The sequence below is a fragment of the Diadema antillarum genome, unplaced genomic scaffold, assembly GCF_040938485.1.
Source record: "Diadema antillarum isolate AM-2024a unplaced genomic scaffold, OU_Dant_1.0 seq00001811_RagTag, whole genome shotgun sequence".
Classification (NCBI taxonomy): Eukaryota; Metazoa; Echinodermata; class Echinoidea; order Diadematoida; family Diadematidae; genus Diadema; species Diadema antillarum.
Window position 1 is genome coordinate 330,516 of NW_027272486.1, and position 19,485 is coordinate 350,000.

Genomic DNA, 19,485 nt, shown 5'->3' on the forward strand with positions numbered 1-19,485 from the left:
CACTTTATAGATAGAATACAGTGTTTGGCGGACACATGCTTCGTTGCACGATGGCGGCATCATTTGATGCTGAATAATGCACATACGCTTTCCACGTCAATTCATTCATTCACGTTGTATGCATAGACGATGTTTTCAATACTCCGACGTCTAAAGCTTGAATGCTCCCAATAAATACATTCAAGGTCTTAATTTGCATGCCCTACATTCAAATTTCCTGTTTATATTTCCTTTATCAAATTGTTACTGTCCTTAATGCCATCTATATAGCGACAGAGTAGAAACAAGCCGATTGTGACATTAATTCGCAATCCAGAGGACCAGGACAGCCCTTTTACTTACAAATATGGATGTACACCTATTCTCAAAGCATTTACCATCATTGATAAGCCACCGTTTCGTATTAAAGAGGAGCTTCACCAAATATTTTCAATCACGAAGAGACCAATTTCCATAGAATGCGATGCATCCACTGTCCAAATTGTGAGGACATTGTGTCACCATTTGGCATTCAAATATTAGGACCACGTTAAAAAAAATCAACGATGTTCTAAAAGTAGAACGCTTGTGTGACTACATGTTGTATATACATTTTATAAAACAGAAATCTCTGAACCATACTGAGTATAAAACATGTGCAAATTGAAAGAAACTTCGAGCCATCAAGCACACAGCTTGCCTTGCTTGCTGTAAAATAGTCCATTTGATAGACATTGGTTAAAGGGACGGACGCACGTATCAACAAGCAAAACGTGTATTATATTTACGTTCTTCACTTCATAATGTTTACCTGCTAATATTGATGTGATTATTGATAACTGCTGTATCATAATGACACTTTATCTTTATAATTGGAGATTACTTACAAGTTTCCTAACCTCCGAGCTCCCTTCCTTGTCACCTTCAACACTACGTCAAACAGGGTCAAGTAAAAAGTACTGAACCAAAGAAAAGAAATATCGTATACATTTTGTCTGTTTGAATGAACTCGGTATGAACTACGTTATCCTCAACCCCATATCAGTATGTGTTATAACACAAGAGATACACAGTGAAGTTTACAAGGTTTCTCTTTTCCCGCTCAGGATGACGATGATTCTGTCTGTGTTAACAAGCCGCGCATCAGTTTTCATAAGAGGGCTTTACATTTTCGCGACGTGGACGTTAGAAGAAAAAGAAGATAAAAAATTAACTTCTGCGCGTGCGCAAGACCGCCTATCAAAATCGATATCGCGTGTGAGTTCTTTTTTTTTTTCAAGACGGTTCTGGGCCATTTCAGCGTCCACAGGAATTCATGACGCAGAGAGCAACTTACTTGATGCGATGACCATAATTATGGGGGCGCCATTTTGTTTTGCATAGAATGCATCTTTGCAAAATCTAAAGCTATTTTGCAACACGACGCAGGGAGACAGGAGACCGGCCAACGCAATCGTCGTCTTAACGTCCGCGTTGCAAATCTAAAGCTCCATATTCTGTATAGATAAGCGATGACTGAGGAAACAAATGAAAGACCATTCATTGATATAGAACTTCTCAAATATAGTCAGCTGAAATATAGAGCACTGTTTGCGATTTTCTCCATCTCTTCCTTTCACTCTCTTCTCACTCTAATAGATGTTTATCTCCTCTTTTCCTCTCTTTTCCTGCTCCTGCCTTCTACTTTTTTTCTTGCTTTTACCTAAGAGATTGATCTTGATAACGATTGCTGACGCAGTCAGTACCGTTTTTAGCTGGAATTTATTTCTTTGGAGTAAAATGATGAAAACAGGTATGCCAAGACAATACATCTCATATAGGCCCAGAATGCCAACGTGACGTCATCTTGTGAATTATGACATTGCAGTGCACATAGGTTAAACCGTGTTTTTTTTTTTTTTTTGGTTTTTTGGGTTTTTTTTTTTTTTTCCTGGGTGGGAGCGATAAAGTCCGTTATGATATAGATACCAACTCTTCACTGCGTAGTGGCTGTTTCTTATTTTAAAAAAAATGTGAACAAGCATACACCAAACCTACAAACAACAGTACCGACAATAGCTAAACACAGGCATTGCACGTCGCGTCCTGCATTCGGTGTTAGCCCGGAAGTGATGGCCGAATCGAAAAACTGACGTCACCCTCAGCGTTCTTCTTGGGGACGGATCAAGATGGACCCGGACAGTAGTTGGGTAGCTCGATACCGCCAAATAAACCCAGCTCCCACACAATGGCCACCGTGATGAATAAGAGGTAGACCACCAGACAGATGACGCCCATTTTCACGTCAAGTTTCCATCCGTTGAGGTGGATGGCCAGGATGATGAAGGCGACGGTGAGGAGGAGGGCGATGGTGGTAAAGACGAGTCCATTGCTGGCTACCTCCACTGGTTCCTGGAAGATGACCCCATAGAGGAACCAGAGGAAACCCAGACACAGAAAGACTTCGAAGATGTTGCTTCCGATGATGTTCGAGAGAGCCATATCGCCGTAACCTGTAAGCAACAACCGTCACGTGCAAGACGAATCTGGTATTAACCTCTGCTATCGAGTTATTGACAATTTAGTTTCCCACTTTGCCTGCTTAAAGAACTTTCATCACACGACCACAGCTCTTGGAAAGAATACTTGATTTCAGTATAGATGAGAACTGCGGAGACTAACGTCGTAAAAGGGGCATAAAATAATGTTTTATTGTTCTAGATATATGTTTTACTACCATTTGACTAGTGAGGAAAACCACAATACTAATTTTAGATTGATTGCTCCTCATAAGAAATAGATATATTCTATTTGTAATCTATTACAATTTTACTCACGCAGTGTTCGACAAGGGATATAAAGTATATACTGCCAGTAATACAGGTACTATTTTGTGGATCTGACCTTTCTCTGCAAAACTACTGTTGCTTCTGATTCAGGTTTTAAAAGGTTGTATGAAACCACAACGACGCAGAAAACAGATGAACCAATAAACAAATTAACCTCTCTTTTTTCGAGAGAGATGCTAGAAGCCATCCGATTTGATAGCATTATCATTATTGCTAATCATCCTCATCATAATCAATTCTAACTTGTAATTCTAATTCTCTTTAACACAATGACAACGGCCAACCCATTGTTGCTTCGAAATAGAGCTGCGTCAAAAATGAACGGTGGAGCTTTGGGCCTACAGGAACTGCTAGGCCGACGGATTAGAGATATACCTACCATCGCGTGCCACTAGGACACTTGCTATAGCATCCGGGACACTTGTTCCAGCAGCCAGTAGACTAATCCCCATAACAGTGTCAGGAATGTTCAGCGTGTACCCTGAAAGTGACCAGATTGAAAAGTGAAACTTGCATCAACTCGTCATTAGCATGTTTCACGAAAAAGAGATGTCTTCACAATCACATCTCCAGCCAGAGGTCTATCTTAATGGCGTTGCTGGTTGGTGACATCTTATTCTAATCTAATTTGCATATTTTTTACGCATCTTAGACTTGAATGCATGAATGCATGAATTCTACACAAGTGAACTTGCCAATTAAGTAGTGTAGAGGAATGACACTGATATTACATTTACTGAAATATGTGAGCCTCCTACTGTCATCATCTTTGTTTAGTGTATTATGTTTTGGGTGCTTTTCATAGTATTGGTATATCTGCTCAAGGACTACAATATACATTCCACAAATCTATACATGACATTATCGATTTCTTTAGATTAATGGATTCTAGCGTTCAGTTGTTTTGTCGATTCTGAATTTGTCTACATGATGTGAAATTATGTAAATCGTCTGATATGCCTCTTTAACTCTTCATACCTTACAGTGTTGAGTTCCAAACCAGTAATTTGGTATGCCAAACCTATAAATGCGATAGTTATTTGTCGACTGAAGACGAATAGCTGTAATTGTCGCCAGCAATATACTATCTAAACAGGCTGTAATTGAAAGAATATTGTATGGCGGTCGATTAGCCATTCATAATACTATACTGTCCTACTTTGGCAAAGGGAAGCAAGCGACATCGAGTATAAAATGCTACAAATGGAGAAAATATGTCCTTGAGTAGGCCCTTCAACATGGAAATTTGTGACGAGAAATAATGCAGGTATTCGTGCAAATCATATGGTAATATGATATATTCGAAGAATTTTGATATTCCCATAGAAATTCATTATTATGACTTGCTTCCTTTTGCCAAAGTATTATAGATTTGTAGCAAACATGAAAATGGCAAAAGGAAGCAAGTGACAATCACATCATAAGGATTTCACTGGCTTCCTTTTGCCGAAGTATTTTAGATTGTGTGCAAATATAAATAATTTGACAAAAAGGAAGCAAGTGGCAATCATATCATGAGTTTGTAACTTGCTTCCTTTTGCCAAAGTGTTTCAGATTTTTAGCAAACATGAAAATCTGGCAAAAGTAAGCAAATGACAATCATATCATGAGAATGTTATACTCATATCATGAGAATGTTATACTTGCTTCCATTTGCCAAAGTATTAAAGATTTTTAACCAACATTAAAAAAAATGGCAAAAGGAAGCAAGTGACAATCATATCATAAGGATGTTACTTTTCTCCCTTTTGCCAAAGTATTTTAGATTGTGTGTAAATATGAATGATTTGGCAGAGGGAAGCAAGTGGTAATCATACCATGAAGTTGTAACTTGCTTCCTTTTGCCACCCGAATATCTCAGAAATGGTCCAGAATTGTAACTTTTGGATTTTTCATTTGAATAGAGCATGCATCAAATATGCCAAATCAATAAAAAAGTGAATATCCATATCCAATGTCACTTGCTTCCTTTTGCCAAAGTAGGTCAGTATAGAATGGAATCAGGTACTAGCACAATCATACAAATCAACATGCGTCGGTAAAGACTGTTATGTCGATTGCCGGCAAAAATGCACGCGGGTACTCTGCCTGTATTTGCTATATGCCAGTCAATATGAATGCATAATAGTGCCAGGGAGGTGATATAGAAGGGGTCGCAATTCTTCAAAACCCACGCAAACATTATGTGTGGGTTCTAAGCATTACAACGGAGGTTTAACATTCCACCGTGCTTTGAAACCATGCTCGGCACAGCTCTCCTGGACGAAATTTGGAGCCGACCAAAAATTGTCATATCTCATTTGATTGCATGCTGTGTTTCAATTTCAAATCTTAAATACAATACTATTTCTTTTTATATGAAACGATTTTAGGTGACAATTTAAAGTTATAACCATATAATTCTCTCCTCGTAATGCACCTATCGAAATGAAATAGAAAATCAAGTCCTATTAAAAACTTTTTTTTTTTTCATGATGCACACATTCGCGCATGTTCGTTTGATGGCAAATATTTTGATCTTTCAAATAAAGTACTCTACTCCAGTGTGTTCAAGCGTGTGTTTGTATTTTTCAGGGTTAAAAGTTTATCTCTATTTTTTTTTTTCATTGCACGTTGATTGATTCCAGCTCCAATTCAAAGCACATTCATTCAGTACAGTAGCCAACCCCTAAAAAGAGAGCTAAATGCAGCAAGGGACATGTTTTCTGCTTTGTGAGAGAGCTAGTCCTTGTGATTACTGACGCGTTCTTCTGTAAAAGTATACTAACTCCATAATAATAAAGTATTATAATATAGAACATGATACAAACTGTACCACGTGTAACTAAGCGCATAACGTCTCAGCCTTGTCGCTTAAGTCTCAAAGGCTATATTTTACCTATACAACACCTCCCTGGTGGTACACTGTTATAGGCTCCATACTACGAAAATTCATGGACATGGTGCGTTATATATTGGTTCAATTTAATTAATACGCATTAGACATTATAAGATGTTCAACTGTATGCGCATTAGATTGACAAGAGGCCCAAAATCAATGAACTTCTGACTGATTGTTATATAAAGTGTATAGGCCTAAAGCTTAAATAGGTTTTGGCCATTGTACTTGCTGATACCGTTTGATATAATAATAGTGTGCACTTTACTATTCCATTATGACGGCATACACAGTGCTGTGCCCTGTACGATGAATTCTCTCGGGTACTTAGGATGATTAATTACGCGACTCGCGTCCATGCCCTCAACATTTCGTGACAGAGTCGTTGAGAATAGACGCATGCATCACCAGACTGATAATGCTATACACGTCGTTTTATCATAATTACTTGCGTGAAACGATACCGAAATTCGTACACATCGAATGAATATCCGTTTTCTATATGGAGTCATTATTGTGACCATGCTAACCGGTAAAAGCAGTTGTTTATGTGAAATGTTGTTGTTGTTGTTGTTGTAGTGGTTGTTATCGATCTTTAATCGATAAAACAAGTACCGCAGTTCCATGCACGCTTTATAGTTTCAAGTTTTTATACACTGTGCTCACTACACACATTGATACATTACATTTTCTATGCCATCTTAAGTTGATTTTGTAAATACGCAAAACAGAGCGATCACTTCATCTTAATCAGACGCAAGCAATTCATAAATTATTTCGACATAGGCAAGATGTAGCGATTCCTGTTTGGCCACCATCACCGATTTTAATTTATCAATGAAATAAAACGGACATACACAAACAGACAGTCATGTTCTCACACACTTACAAGTTACATATATACATATACATTCCTACATACATGCATACATACATACATATTTGTATACATGCACAAAGTGACCATGAGCTTCTTCGAAATCAGGCTCACGATTAGTGCTATAATATCAAATGGATATGATATAGCAATGGTCGTATTTACAAGGTGCCTCTTCAATGTAGGTCCTGAGCATTATTACAGATGTATTACCCCAGCATTGCCGGTGCTCATGTTTAACACCTGGGTATAGAGGGACATCATGGGCAAAAGTATCCACGGACGAAAGCGCTACGCAGGATTCGAATTCGGGACTTTCGTTTTAAAGTCAATATGTTTGCCTTTCACCCACTTTACCTTGTACAGTATATCCCCATAACTAAGGTTCATCCCACATTATACAAGTTGAGCTACTTTAACTCAAGACGAAAAAATGCAGGAGATTCAAAATACCATTTTCTTTTGAAAAATAAAGCCCGGACACACAAGAAACACAACTGCGCAATCCATTCCAACACATCATTATTTGAGTATTTATTTCTCTTGATGTCGTTTCGAGTAAATCACTTTTCTTCAGTTTTTACAATTCGTAAGTGGAATCTATCAGATTGAGATCTGCTTCTGACTTACCTATAATGACAATCATCCAATAGAGGATATACGCTGTTCCCGCCAGCCAGCATGTTGAGAGAGCGAAGGTGAAGAAGTAGAGTTGCCGCCAGATCCCGTTTTTCCGGCAGTCGGGAATCGTTACGAAGGTCAGAGCGACAGCGGGCAGCCCGACGAACCATAACGTGCGGAAGAACAAGTTTTTCGGCGGGTAGAACACGTTCCTGCTTTGCTCGGACAGAGTCGGGTGACGAACTGACGACGAGTGACTCCGAACACTGTCGGTTCGACTCGGCGCAGTCGTCGAAGACTTCCACCTAGGTGTCCCGTTTTCTGGCGTGGGAATGTAACAATGTTATTAGTGAAATGTCAAGAGCTTAATAATATGACAAGACTGTTTATGTCGTCAGTTTGAGGACCTCTTAACTGTAACCAAATCCATAAGTGTTCTTGGACCAGAAACAAAAACAAAAAATGTTGTCGTGGAAAAGCTTTTGGAAATCATGGTATATGTTAACGTTTTAAGGTTTGAAAGATGATTGTAAACCTCGAAAGAAAATCCGCTACTGCTGTCATAACTTTTTTTTTTTTAAAAAGAACATGTGAATTGACCTACTGGTTACCAACTCCGAAAGAGTGGGAAAATAAAACATCTGATCTGAATAAGTAAACTGACCTATACTCTCTTTACTATAAGGTTGCTTTTGATTTATCCTCACACCTATGGTTTAGGCTATACCCTACAGGTTACTTCCGGTAAGCTGTGGAGTCAGGGCATTGCACTCGAATGCTTAAAACAAAAAAGGGATGGTGTTGCTGGGCAGGGAGGGGAAGGGTGTAAAGCAGTCGAGGAAAAGCGAGCAGTAGATAACTATGAAAAGACTTCTCGACCGCACGAATTAGACAAATTCTTGAGGTTTATTGCCACTTGTCTATTATCAGATGGTCTACTTCCCACTTCAATTTTACTATGGCTAATTTCAATTTGGTCAACTATCAAGTTCGTCTAACGCCCAATAGTGGTCTAATCCTCACTTGGTCCAATGCCTAGTTTTCATCTAATAACCAAATGGTCTAATCGCAATTTTGTCTCTTTGCTTATTTCCCCAGGCATTTTGTCTAGTAAATTGTGGGTATTAGACAAAATGGACATATCCCATCTGGAAGCCTTAGACCAACTGGTAACTGAGGCTAAGTGGCAATATGACTACATTGTCATTAGACGAACTGGTTGAAGACGAAACAGGATAACATCATGTTGGTTGAGACTAAATTACTTATTAAACGAATTGGGAGTAGACCAAAAGATAGATGAGTGTAACTACCACAGTAACAGTTCAACCAGAATAAACATGATCACCTGAAGTCTAGACCTGCACCTTGGCCCCATTTCATTGAAAAAAAAAGTTAATATGGTAGCAACTCTTGCTGGAATGGCAAATGTCGTGGTAATGACAACACACGAGCTTCCTGATTGGCTGTTGCTATAGGAAGTTGTCATTCTATCAAGGGTTGCTATCATATCAACTTTTATGAAATGGGGCCCTGGAGTCAAGCCAGGAGGCGTAGCAAGACGCGAGTAAAGTGTTATTATTCTATAAAGAAAGTTTACTATAGAACCGTGTCGGTTGTCTTCGAACCGATGGATAGCCACTCTGCTTTATTGAGATATGAAACAGCGTGGAATTTGACACTTCAGTACCTGTCAGCCAAGAACACTATGATAAGAACATTGTACGAAGGGCGGCAGTTGTGTGGTAAGCACTAATCTCTATGTAACTATAGCTACACATGTACATGTACATATATCAGCGGTGGTGAGAAATCCAACTTTTAACGTATAAGAAGAATTCTCGTTGCCTTTTACCCAGTCACTTGCAACCATTTACATCGCCAAAACTACCGGTCGCAAGTTATCTTGTCTTTCCTTTCAAAGCAGCCAAATTTTGTTTGGATCGGATTTACAACCCCACCCCTCCCCCCCCCCCCCCACCCCGTTCAAATGCTAACACATTTCCGCAGTTCAGTGATTTATTAGAAGGTGGTTACTCGAGTATTTGTATTGCTTAACAATGGTGTTAACCAACTCAATTGACTGTACTGTAAGCACTAAAGTTTCCTCGTTTAATGATATCAATCACTTTTGTGGGTTACTGTTGTTGTCAACAGGGAATCGGTCCAAAGAGATAGCGCATTCACGGTAGTATTAGGGGTCCCATGCTTTTATTACTAATCCCTCTAATCTGAGACTTGCTTTTCCTCTGAACTGAAATGTGAAGGTTCCCCTATGGTATTAAAGGAAGGCGATTTACTGCTCCTTCGTCAACAAGTGAACCCCTGACCGAGATTATCTATCTAACATTAGGCAAAAGGCATTCTGTAAAACCAAGGAGGTACGACATACTAATACTCCCTCCTTGGTCATGTTGGTAAGACCAGGAAAGGTCAAAACCCACGCACTTAATTAATTAATAGAGTATTTTGAGCTAGAACGCGAGTCTGTATCGTCTTGCAGTCCTATACACCTATGCTGCACAATTTCTGATCCTGTATACATGTACCTACTATAAAATTATTAAGTTATGGTTCGCACTTTTAGTTTGAGTTGCTATAAAACAATTTAGGTTCATTAGGTGTCATTAAGTATGCGTACCACTCTACAGTCTTTCCAAAGCCTTGCTTTATTTCAAGTTCGTCTATAGGGACCTATATAAAATGTACATCGCACGTCATCTCCTTTTTGTCAGTACACATTATAGATATAGGTACCTGCGGGTAGAGAAGTGTATAGAAAAATAAAAATTAATTCTATGTATAGTAGAACTATAGATGGTCATTATTTTGGTATTTATATTCCTTGCCAATAACGGATAAATGTTTCACATTTTAACGTTTCTCTCTATCTCCAATTGGTGTATACTCTACTCTCTCGAGTGAAAATTTTCACTCTAAAAAGAGTGAATACAAAAAAGAGTGAATTTCGAGTGAAATTGGAGTGAATTTTGAGTGAAAATGCTCATTTTCACTCATTTTGGAGTGACGTCAGGGATCACTCGAAGATTTTGGAGTGATCCCTGACGTCACTCCAAAATGAGTGAAAATGAGCATTTTCACTCAAAATTCACTCCAATTTCACTCGAAATTCACTCTTTTTTGTATTCACTCTTTTTAGAGTGAAAATTTTCACTCGATTTTTTTTAGAGAGTACTGTATTCAGGTTATCAGCTTGTATGTTGTTCCCATTGAAATTGATAAGTTCTACCGAATTACAACAGAAACTTTATATTTTCCCTAGCTCCTCCGAATCTTTTTTTTTTCATACTAAACGCCCCGTATATCTTCATATTGTATTTATTATAGATTGAATATTAGCATATTTAAATACTGGTGCTCTCTGCTTGCCTCTTGTTGTATTATTCTTTTTGGTTTTTTGTGTAAGCATATTCGTTAGCCGTAATACGTTGCAAACGTGAGTGTTCAGTTTGTATCATAAATCATATATGAAACATAGAAAATAGATAAGAAAACAACATGAATAGAATTAAACTGGATTTAAATCACATGAAACTAGCAATAATCTGTAGAATTGAATTACAAGACAATAAAAGTTGCCGAAGATTCCATATCGTTTTTCCGCACCCAATATAATTATGGATCAATTGTGTGACATGAAAAGAAACATAATATGCATGACGTGCTCGATCACTGACAACAAGAACAGTTTTAAATTAATCCATTGCTTACGAAGACCTGACAGGTTCTGTGTAAAGTCTAAGATTTTGAGATCTCCGTTAGAACGGCGAGCTAGTTTAGCTGCAGTCAATCGTTTCTAACAATGTTTATTAATGACTTTCAGACGGACGGAAAGATAAATGGATGAAAACAAACTGCCGTGTTTCTTTATCGTCTTTTTGCTGTTCATGCTGTTGCCAACTCACCAATGAGCGCGTCGTTTTCTGACACCCCACCATCGTTGCTAAGCACGCCGTTGGGCGTGTCTACATGCTCCTCGATGGACCCGTATGTCTCCTCAGTCTTCTTGGACAGCAAACTGACGTTGTCTGACACGTCACCATCGGCTACGTCACCATCTGTATCCGCGTCGTGCCCTCTACGCGCCTTGCGAGCCTGCCACCACGCGCTCAAATCATCTGCTCGTTGTGACAGGCGTGGGTTGTAGTACATGATGATAATGTAGAACACATAGCCGCTGCTGAGAATGAGACCTTCCCACCTGTCAGGAAAAAACAGGCAAATTGTATGTATTCAATCCTTAGAATAATTCTTATTTAAAGGGGATGGCTAGTAACTAATCAGTGGGAATCAGTGGGAATGCTGGAGGATGATTGTTCCAATCCTTGTGGGATTCATCTAAGAGTACATTATATATCTAGTGTTGTGTGAAAATTATTTGCTTCAGAATGGTCTCATTTTCAAGTAATGTGCAGTTTTAATGTTTCCAGGTTAGCGTGCCTGGTCAGTTACGGGGCATTAATCTGCACATTACTTGAATATGAGACCGTTTTGAAGCAAATAATTTTCACACAACACTAGATATACAATGTACTCTTAAATGAATCCCACAAGGATTTGAACAATCATCCCCCAGCATTCCCGCTGATTCCCACTGATCGGTTACTCGCCTTCCCCTTTAAGAGCAAGCAAGTCGTATGCATTCTTTCGTTGAGTTCATCTAAATAGATCTATAATATGCATCTATATTCTGTCGTTGAGTTCATCTCAATATGTTTCTGTCAGTAAATGCAGTAATATTAGTAGAACACAGCTGCGAAGCTTGAAGAAAGTCTGACAATCCGTTCAAAAGTTATGATTTTTCAAAGTTTCGGTGCCACGTCCACCGCCGGATCCGAGAAGACTACAACAGTTGGTGACATCAGTGCAGGACATCGAGATAGAGAGAATTCCACTCTTTTTTTAAATGAATATAGTATAATTCCCTCAACTTGTTACTGATACGTAATCAAGCAAATTTTGTGCCCCTGCTTTTTGACAGAGATAAATCAAGTGCTCATTCATTGTACTAGACATGTGAAAATATGCTGTATTTGGCTTATAATTTTATTCTTTGCATGATAATTCTGCCGTGACGTCACAAACTGTTACAGTCTTCTCATCCATGCAGTCGTGGCGGCACTCGAACTTTAGAATTCCAAAGTATTAAAGGGACTGTCCCATTTTACTTCAACTTTCACTGGTGTGCTCTGCTAATTTTGCTGCATTCACTCTATCTGCACATATCTGAGCAACTTGTCATTCAAAGCTCAACCACCCGTAGCGCTTAGTTTAGATGTAGAGGAGAAAATGGCAACATATCACGACTAGCATGGCTAGTGGGCATAGTTTGAATGGGTCTAGTCATCGAATCCCTTGGGTTTTTGTTTTCTTTACTTGTGTAAGCTTTCGGAGAAGACTGCTCCTATCTAAAAGACTGCAATACCTCGATCAGTTTATGATGAAGTAATGCATGGCATACAAGTCTGGGTACAAAATGTTTCAAGGTTATTAGCAACGCCTCCTAGAAAATTTCTATGTTCCTAAATAAGTTACTTATTTTAGTGTAATTTGTTTTAACGTAAATTAGATGAATTACACGTAAGTATACTGTGGAATGTCATTTCTGTATGAAAGAATTGACATAATGGTATAGTGTAGACTGTAGATAGAATCGCCGTCAAGCATATATTATAGGCAACACTTTAGATGTATTCAAAAAGTGCTATTAGTGTGAATTTTCCTTCGCTCATTTTTTTTTGTTGCCAAGGATAGCAATAGGTCGCTGTACGGCAAATAAGGTTTAAACCCTATAGTACTGTATTTGGCGTGCCAAGACCCTGTTCGCATGACTGGTCGGATGGCGTCACTTACCATACAATTTTTGAATCGAAGAGAACGATCACCATAACAAGAATACTGATAACGTAGATTGCACAATCTCGGACGAAGGGCCACCAGTGAAGCATGACAACCTATGTTAGGTCGATAGATAAATAAGAAGAACTTTTTAAATGTAATATATACTGCCAAAGATAGTTCCCTTCCCAAACGTACGCGGTGCCTCATTGTGGGTGACATAATATAGCTACATGTAGTGAAAGAAATTAGACTTGAGGCGGACGTTGCTCTCGATCTTGTTCTCCCTTTTAAGCAATCGAGATTTCAACAGTTTAATTAACATTGATTAAAATGGAGAACAAGATCGAGAGCAACGTCAGCGTCAAGTTTAATTTCTTTCACTCTCTTTCTCTCTCTCTCTCTCCCTATATATATATGTATATATATATATATATATATATATATATTACTTCACTTTTGCTTTTGATAGGCCTTTGGACACTGATCCTCTTCTAAAGGCTGTTAATGGGTTCTCAGTGCAAAAGTAATTCTTAAATCAAACTGACTGTACACAGGATACAAATAGGCTTAGATGTTTATGTCATGCACTTTGATTGCATAATATTGACTGTTTAGATGAGATATAAAAAGAGATAAGTTCCACGTGAATTGTTGTCCAGCCAAAGTTTTATTCATAGTCTCATAATACTGTTTCTTGAAATCCCTTATTTTTCCCTTTCTTTCGCACTGTCTTTTTTATTCCCTTAATCCCCTTAATCCCCCCCCCCCCCACACACACACAAACACACATGCACATAATGATAATAAAAAATACCGGGTATATAGCTCATCCATGACACTGTTATGACTGATAAATAACATTTGACACTACATTGTACTATCATAAAAAGAAAACTCTGATTGCCTCTATCCTCAAAATGGATCGAGGTCCATGTGACCGGGCCCCCTCACTTTAAACAACAACAACAACAACAACAACAACAACAACAACAACAACAACAACAACAACAACAACAACAAAGGACAGTAGCGCCCTGTGATCAGCGCAATATAGGGAAAATGTATTCAACCTGACATCCCAATAATTAAATATTAAAGGCCACCTACCTGACCGGCGAAGAAACAACACAAAGAAATGATGATGAAAACATTAAATGCTGCTGAGCCTACGATTGCACTCAGTCCAGTGTCGTCATTAGATATGAACGTGCCTGTTGAAGGAAGAGAAAAAAAGAAAGTTTTTCTCTTTTATAAATGTGATTTTGAGGTTAATTTCTAATTGATGTGTGTGTGTGTGTGTGTGTGTGTGTGTGTGTGTGTGTGTGTGTGTGTGTGTATGTGGGGGGGGGGGAGGATACGTCACGGCTGCGAACGCTCCAAATGCTTATGTAGCACTACTTTTACACTGGCCCCGTTTTTGTTTTTGTTTTTGTTTTTTTGGCCCGTTTGTATACTTTCTTTGGCCCATGTCAGTGCATGTTGGACTATTGTTAATCCCGGACCAATGTGTTTATCTTTTTACAGCTACTGATTATTTCCAGGCTGATAAAGGAAAAAAAAAGTCATCTTATGTTTACGCTATTCTTGTATTTTCATATCCCCATAGTTTCTAGACGATACGAATATTCGTGATTACGTTGTCACCTGACCCTTCATTTGCACAAATACATAATATTCATTCATGAATAACTCGTTTAGGATTGATCAGTGGGTTTCAGCTGGTTTCTGCTGAAACATTCGTCAAACAGAGAATGGACCAAAGCCCGGTCATAAGCCCATATCAATGGGGCCACCCCCCCCCCCCCCCCCCACCCACCACCACCACACTTGATCCCACCGAAAGTATAGGACTGAGCAAAAACAAGTATAAAAATGGCCAAAGACAAACAGTAAAGGTTGCTTGAAGTCCCCTCTGAAAGAAGAAGCAATATGAACATTAATTTTCAAAATAAAACAAGCAAACAAAAAAACCACCAAAAACGCAACGGAAACAACCGGACTTTTTCGATGTACCAAATTATTGCCAGAAGAAAAACAAAACAAAACAGAAAATTTCCCGTCTATTGGTAAGTAATGCGCATGCGCCATCTAGCCATCTTTTAGTGGCAAGTCACTGACCTCCGTGATCCATACATCAAAATCAGACGTGTACATTTATTCTTGAATGATGTATATCGTTCTCCCTTATCAAGACGCATAATCACATATTAAGTATAGATCATGAAGATCTGACTCATTCCGTTGGAAAGGAGAACTATGACTGTCCACTGCGCGCGCTCGAACACTTACGAACATAACTTAATTCAACGTTTCCTGTTACTTTTCATCTTTATTGTTGTAGTTGGTTTTTGTTCTTTTTTTTGGTTGTTGTTGATTATGCAAGGGGGTTTACGCTCGAAATGTTAGATTCATAGAACTTTCAAATAGAAAAGGGGTTAATGAGGCGGAAGAGGGGAGGTGGAGGGGGAAATGGATCACAGGAACAGATGCAATCACGTGTATGCAATATCAATTAAGCAATTAATAATAATTAAGCACTGGCAATAACAATTAAGATGTGTACATTATTAAAATCAAACATTATACACAGACTCCCTAAAACTGCTGAACAACAAACATGACAATACAAGACTGATGTGAGTAGATTCTTCTTTTCTTTTCCCCTTTTTAAAGGATGTGGTTTATAAATCTTTATCGTTGTTGAATTCTTTATCTGGGGTTAGGACAAACCGTCAATTATAAGAAGCAACAGTTTGGCAAGAGCAGCAGCAGCTTTCGATCTATTGGAGGATTAACTTTTACGTGCATGCCAGAGTGTCGGAAGAAAATCAAGTATATTCATAACGTAGAGAGAGGGATGAAATATACCAGTCAAATATTTACACAAAACGAGTCTTGTCTATAAACCAAAACTTGATTAGGTGGGTGTTCCCACGTGATAATGTCTTCTAATCGCACCCTCTGTTGAACAAGAAAATACGCGTGAGCTCCGCTGCAGACATAGTTTACAGACTCCCCCCCCCCCCCCCCCAAAAAAAAAAAAAAAAAAATCCACACAGATTAGAAAGTGGATACTAATGGAGAAATATCAGATTCGATGGTTTAATATGGGGATTTAGGGTGACGTCACTAGGTTCCTAGTCTGTAGTCCATGTATTTCCTTTTCTTCCTTTTCTCCATACTCACAAATTTCCCACAATCGAGAACGCAATAATGTAGAGTCCTTGTAATGTGTTGTTTTTGTGGGATTCTTTGTTATTGTGTGTGTGTTTATGTGTGGTGTGTGTTTGTTAGTGTGTGTGTTATCTATCATTTGTTTCTATATAGTTTCGATTGATCTTCTTCCACTATGTACTCAATGTCATACAAAAGTTCATAACAAGTCTATGTGTCTGCATGTGCCAGTATGTGTATCGTAATTATCTATATGGTCTCCATAATACTGGTCGATGACTGTTTAATTCAAACACATGACTGGTACAACAAGGAACGAAATCGCTATATTGCAAGCAATGAAGTCACGTTGTAGGTAATCAGAGTTGAGAATATCACTGGCTGCCTACCAGGCTGGAATTTATAAGATTGATGTATACTTCATTTCAAACATCACATTTCAAGCAAATCAAGTACTATGTATACGATATGTATTATCATGTGCTATCAACAATTTGTACAAGTAGGGCCTACAATGATCATGCAGAAACCAATAAAATAGAATAAAATTGAATGAAATCAATGAATCAATCAAAATATTCAATATTTAACAAATATCGCCTTGTCAATCGTTGTAATATAACATTTGGCAGCCAATTGGGAGTTATAATTATTTTCCTTTCGAGACGACATTTTTCCTCAGTACTGCCAGTCTAAAAAAAAAATAATAATCTCAAGGGAAAAATAGTTCTGCAGGGATTCCAAGTGTTATATTATAACTCTATATGAAGGCAATATCTGCATAATTGTCCGTTCACTTTACACAGCTTTGCCATGTCTTTTTTTTTTCTGATCAACACAATCATGCCAAAGTTCAGTAAGAATTCTTTTTTTTGGAGAATGTGTTGATATTAATAGGTCTATTACTTGTATTCTGAAGAGAAAGAAGAAATAGATAATCCTGTTAATAAAAGAAATAATCAATAAATTATTAAATGAATGAATAAATAAATAAATTAGTTAATTAATTAATCAATCAATTAATACATTAATACATTTATACTAATTAAACCTTAAAAATGCAGTTATGTTGTTACTCATGATCACGTGTATTTTGTTAATGTACGTTTTTGAAATTATTACAAATATGTTCTGCTAATGCATTGTATATAATTTCCCCTGTTTATGTAATGGAAATGAAAATGACGTTGAATTGAAGTTGAACTGAATTTCAGCAATGAGGCAGTAGACTCTTAACACAATTGGAATACGAAAGAGAGAGATGAACGAGGCACAACATTAGAGAAGGTACAGGAAAATAAACAAGTCATAGATCACATTTCTCTTGACGCTGAGTTTACATTGTGAATAGACTAATAAAATACGAAGATCCATAATCAAGCGATCTTAAAGGTAAGCTGAGGACGACCAACAATACGACAGTTAGAAACAAACTCTAAGATGATTGTGTGCACTATTTTGATAAAAAATATTTTTGTATGACTTAGTCGGTGCTTACACTGCTAGGTTGGTAAGTTGTCAGCCGTTGTTTATTGTTGAATATTTCACGATTTACATCTGGGCGTAAGGAATAGTTACTAACAGCGATTCAGTATTATAACTGGGTGTGGTAATTTCTTGAATTAAACTTTCCTTCTATTTTAATTCACTCATTTTAATTCACTCTTACGGAAATATAAGGAGGTACCATTCTTGGTATCCGATCATAAAGTGGGTCCCAAATTTAGGATCATCGTATTTGAATGTACTTTGTGCATCTTGTGACTGCAATAAAATTGTGTTTATCGTCTTGTCGGGTAATAATAAAGAGATTGAATTTTCAAGAATATCGTCATTAAAGTTTATAAATGGTGTCTGCGTGCCACTGGGTACCAGTCTTAATTCGTTCTTGCCATTGCGACGAAGTCATTACCATACAGGAGTTCGTATATGTGGCAGTGTGCGTGCAGGGGGGGGGGGGGGATGGGGTGGATGTGTGTTATTGTGTGTTCAATCTTACCTATGACGGCTGAAAAGAGTTCGGGAGCTGAACTCCCTGCTGCCATGAACGTTGCCCCAGCTACATCGGGCTGCAAGTTTAGCTCTATATAGACAAAACAGTGGAATGGGAGAAAACAGTTAGCATTATGACATCACAATGTCTTATCATTGAATGTTAAAGGGATAGTACAGTTTTGGTTGAGATGAGAAATAGGCTTTCGAATTTTTGCAAGATACCAAGAAAACACTTATGATATAGCACAGAGCATACCATTTTAAGAGGAATTCAAAGTTTATTTGATGAAAATCGGGTTTGGAATAACTGAAACATCCAAAAACAAAGTAAAACAAAGCGATGGTTACAAAGTGTGGGTCCCACACTTTATTAGAATCGTTCTTTTTTAGATATCTCAGCCATTTCAAAACCATTTTTATCAAATAAATGTTGAATTCCTCATAAAATTGCATGCTCTTTCATATTTCATATGAGATTTCTCATTATCTCACTAAAAATGTTAGAAACCTGAAATTAGGTCTCAACCAGAACTGTACGATCCCTTTAAGATCTGTTGCAGGACAGTGTTCATTTAGATACATTGCAGAGATGAAGCAGCCTTACAAAGTGGTTGCACTGTTCTGTTTTGTTTCGTTTTGTTTCCGGCGAGTTCCATTCTTTTCAATCTGTTGTTCTTCCATTATACACACACACACAAACACACACGCACACACACACACACACACACACACACACACACACACGCACAATGGATAAAACGGGGGGGGGTGGTAAAAATAAGAGGACGATTTTCCACAAAAATCAAATATAAATACTATTGACCCCTGTACGCAAACGAAGATGTCGAGATAAAAACTGCGAGATAAAAATCTTTGATTTATAGGTTATGTACAGGATACACCGTGCATTTGGTGAAGATCATATTACCATGACACGTCACGCTCGTGACTCAGCACAGTAGTGCTACATTTCAATAACTCCTTGATACCACATTAGGACATAATACATCTAGTCCTTTGATGAGGCATATCATGTCCTTATTGCGGAGCGTCGCTGTAGTAATCATTGCTTCCAATATATTAAAAAAAAAAACAGCGCAACGTGCAGCTTCCAACCAAATATGATGTCTTTTAACGTAAATGAGAATAATATAATGTCATTGTCATTGTTTCATGGCTTGCGAAACGGCTATTGTGTCGATTAGAATATTGTATGCGAAAGGGTTATATGCATTTGCATGTGAAACGCTTTCAGTGAAATATTACCACAG

General features: G+C 38.0%; 1 protein-coding gene across 1 annotated transcript in view; it reads right to left on the reverse strand.

Moving 5' to 3' along the window:
• Positions 1–2,070: 2,070 nt before the first annotated feature.
• LOC139712478 (sodium/potassium/calcium exchanger 5-like) overlaps positions 2,071–19,485 on the reverse strand; it is a 45,273-nt gene continuing 27,858 nt past the window's right edge. Inside the window, exons 3-9 of the mRNA XM_071624293.1 lie at positions 18,219–18,302; positions 14,153–14,256; positions 13,058–13,158; positions 11,110–11,405; positions 7,193–7,504; positions 3,187–3,288; positions 2,071–2,471 (exon numbers count right to left, since the gene is read on the reverse strand). Of these exons, the coding sequence (XP_071480394.1) occupies positions 2,143–2,471; positions 3,187–3,288; positions 7,193–7,504; positions 11,110–11,405; positions 13,058–13,158; positions 14,153–14,256; positions 18,219–18,302 (1,328 nt within the window). The 3' untranslated portion in view covers positions 2,071–2,142. The remainder of the gene's footprint in view (positions 2,472–3,186; positions 3,289–7,192; positions 7,505–11,109; positions 11,406–13,057; positions 13,159–14,152; positions 14,257–18,218; positions 18,303–19,485) is intronic.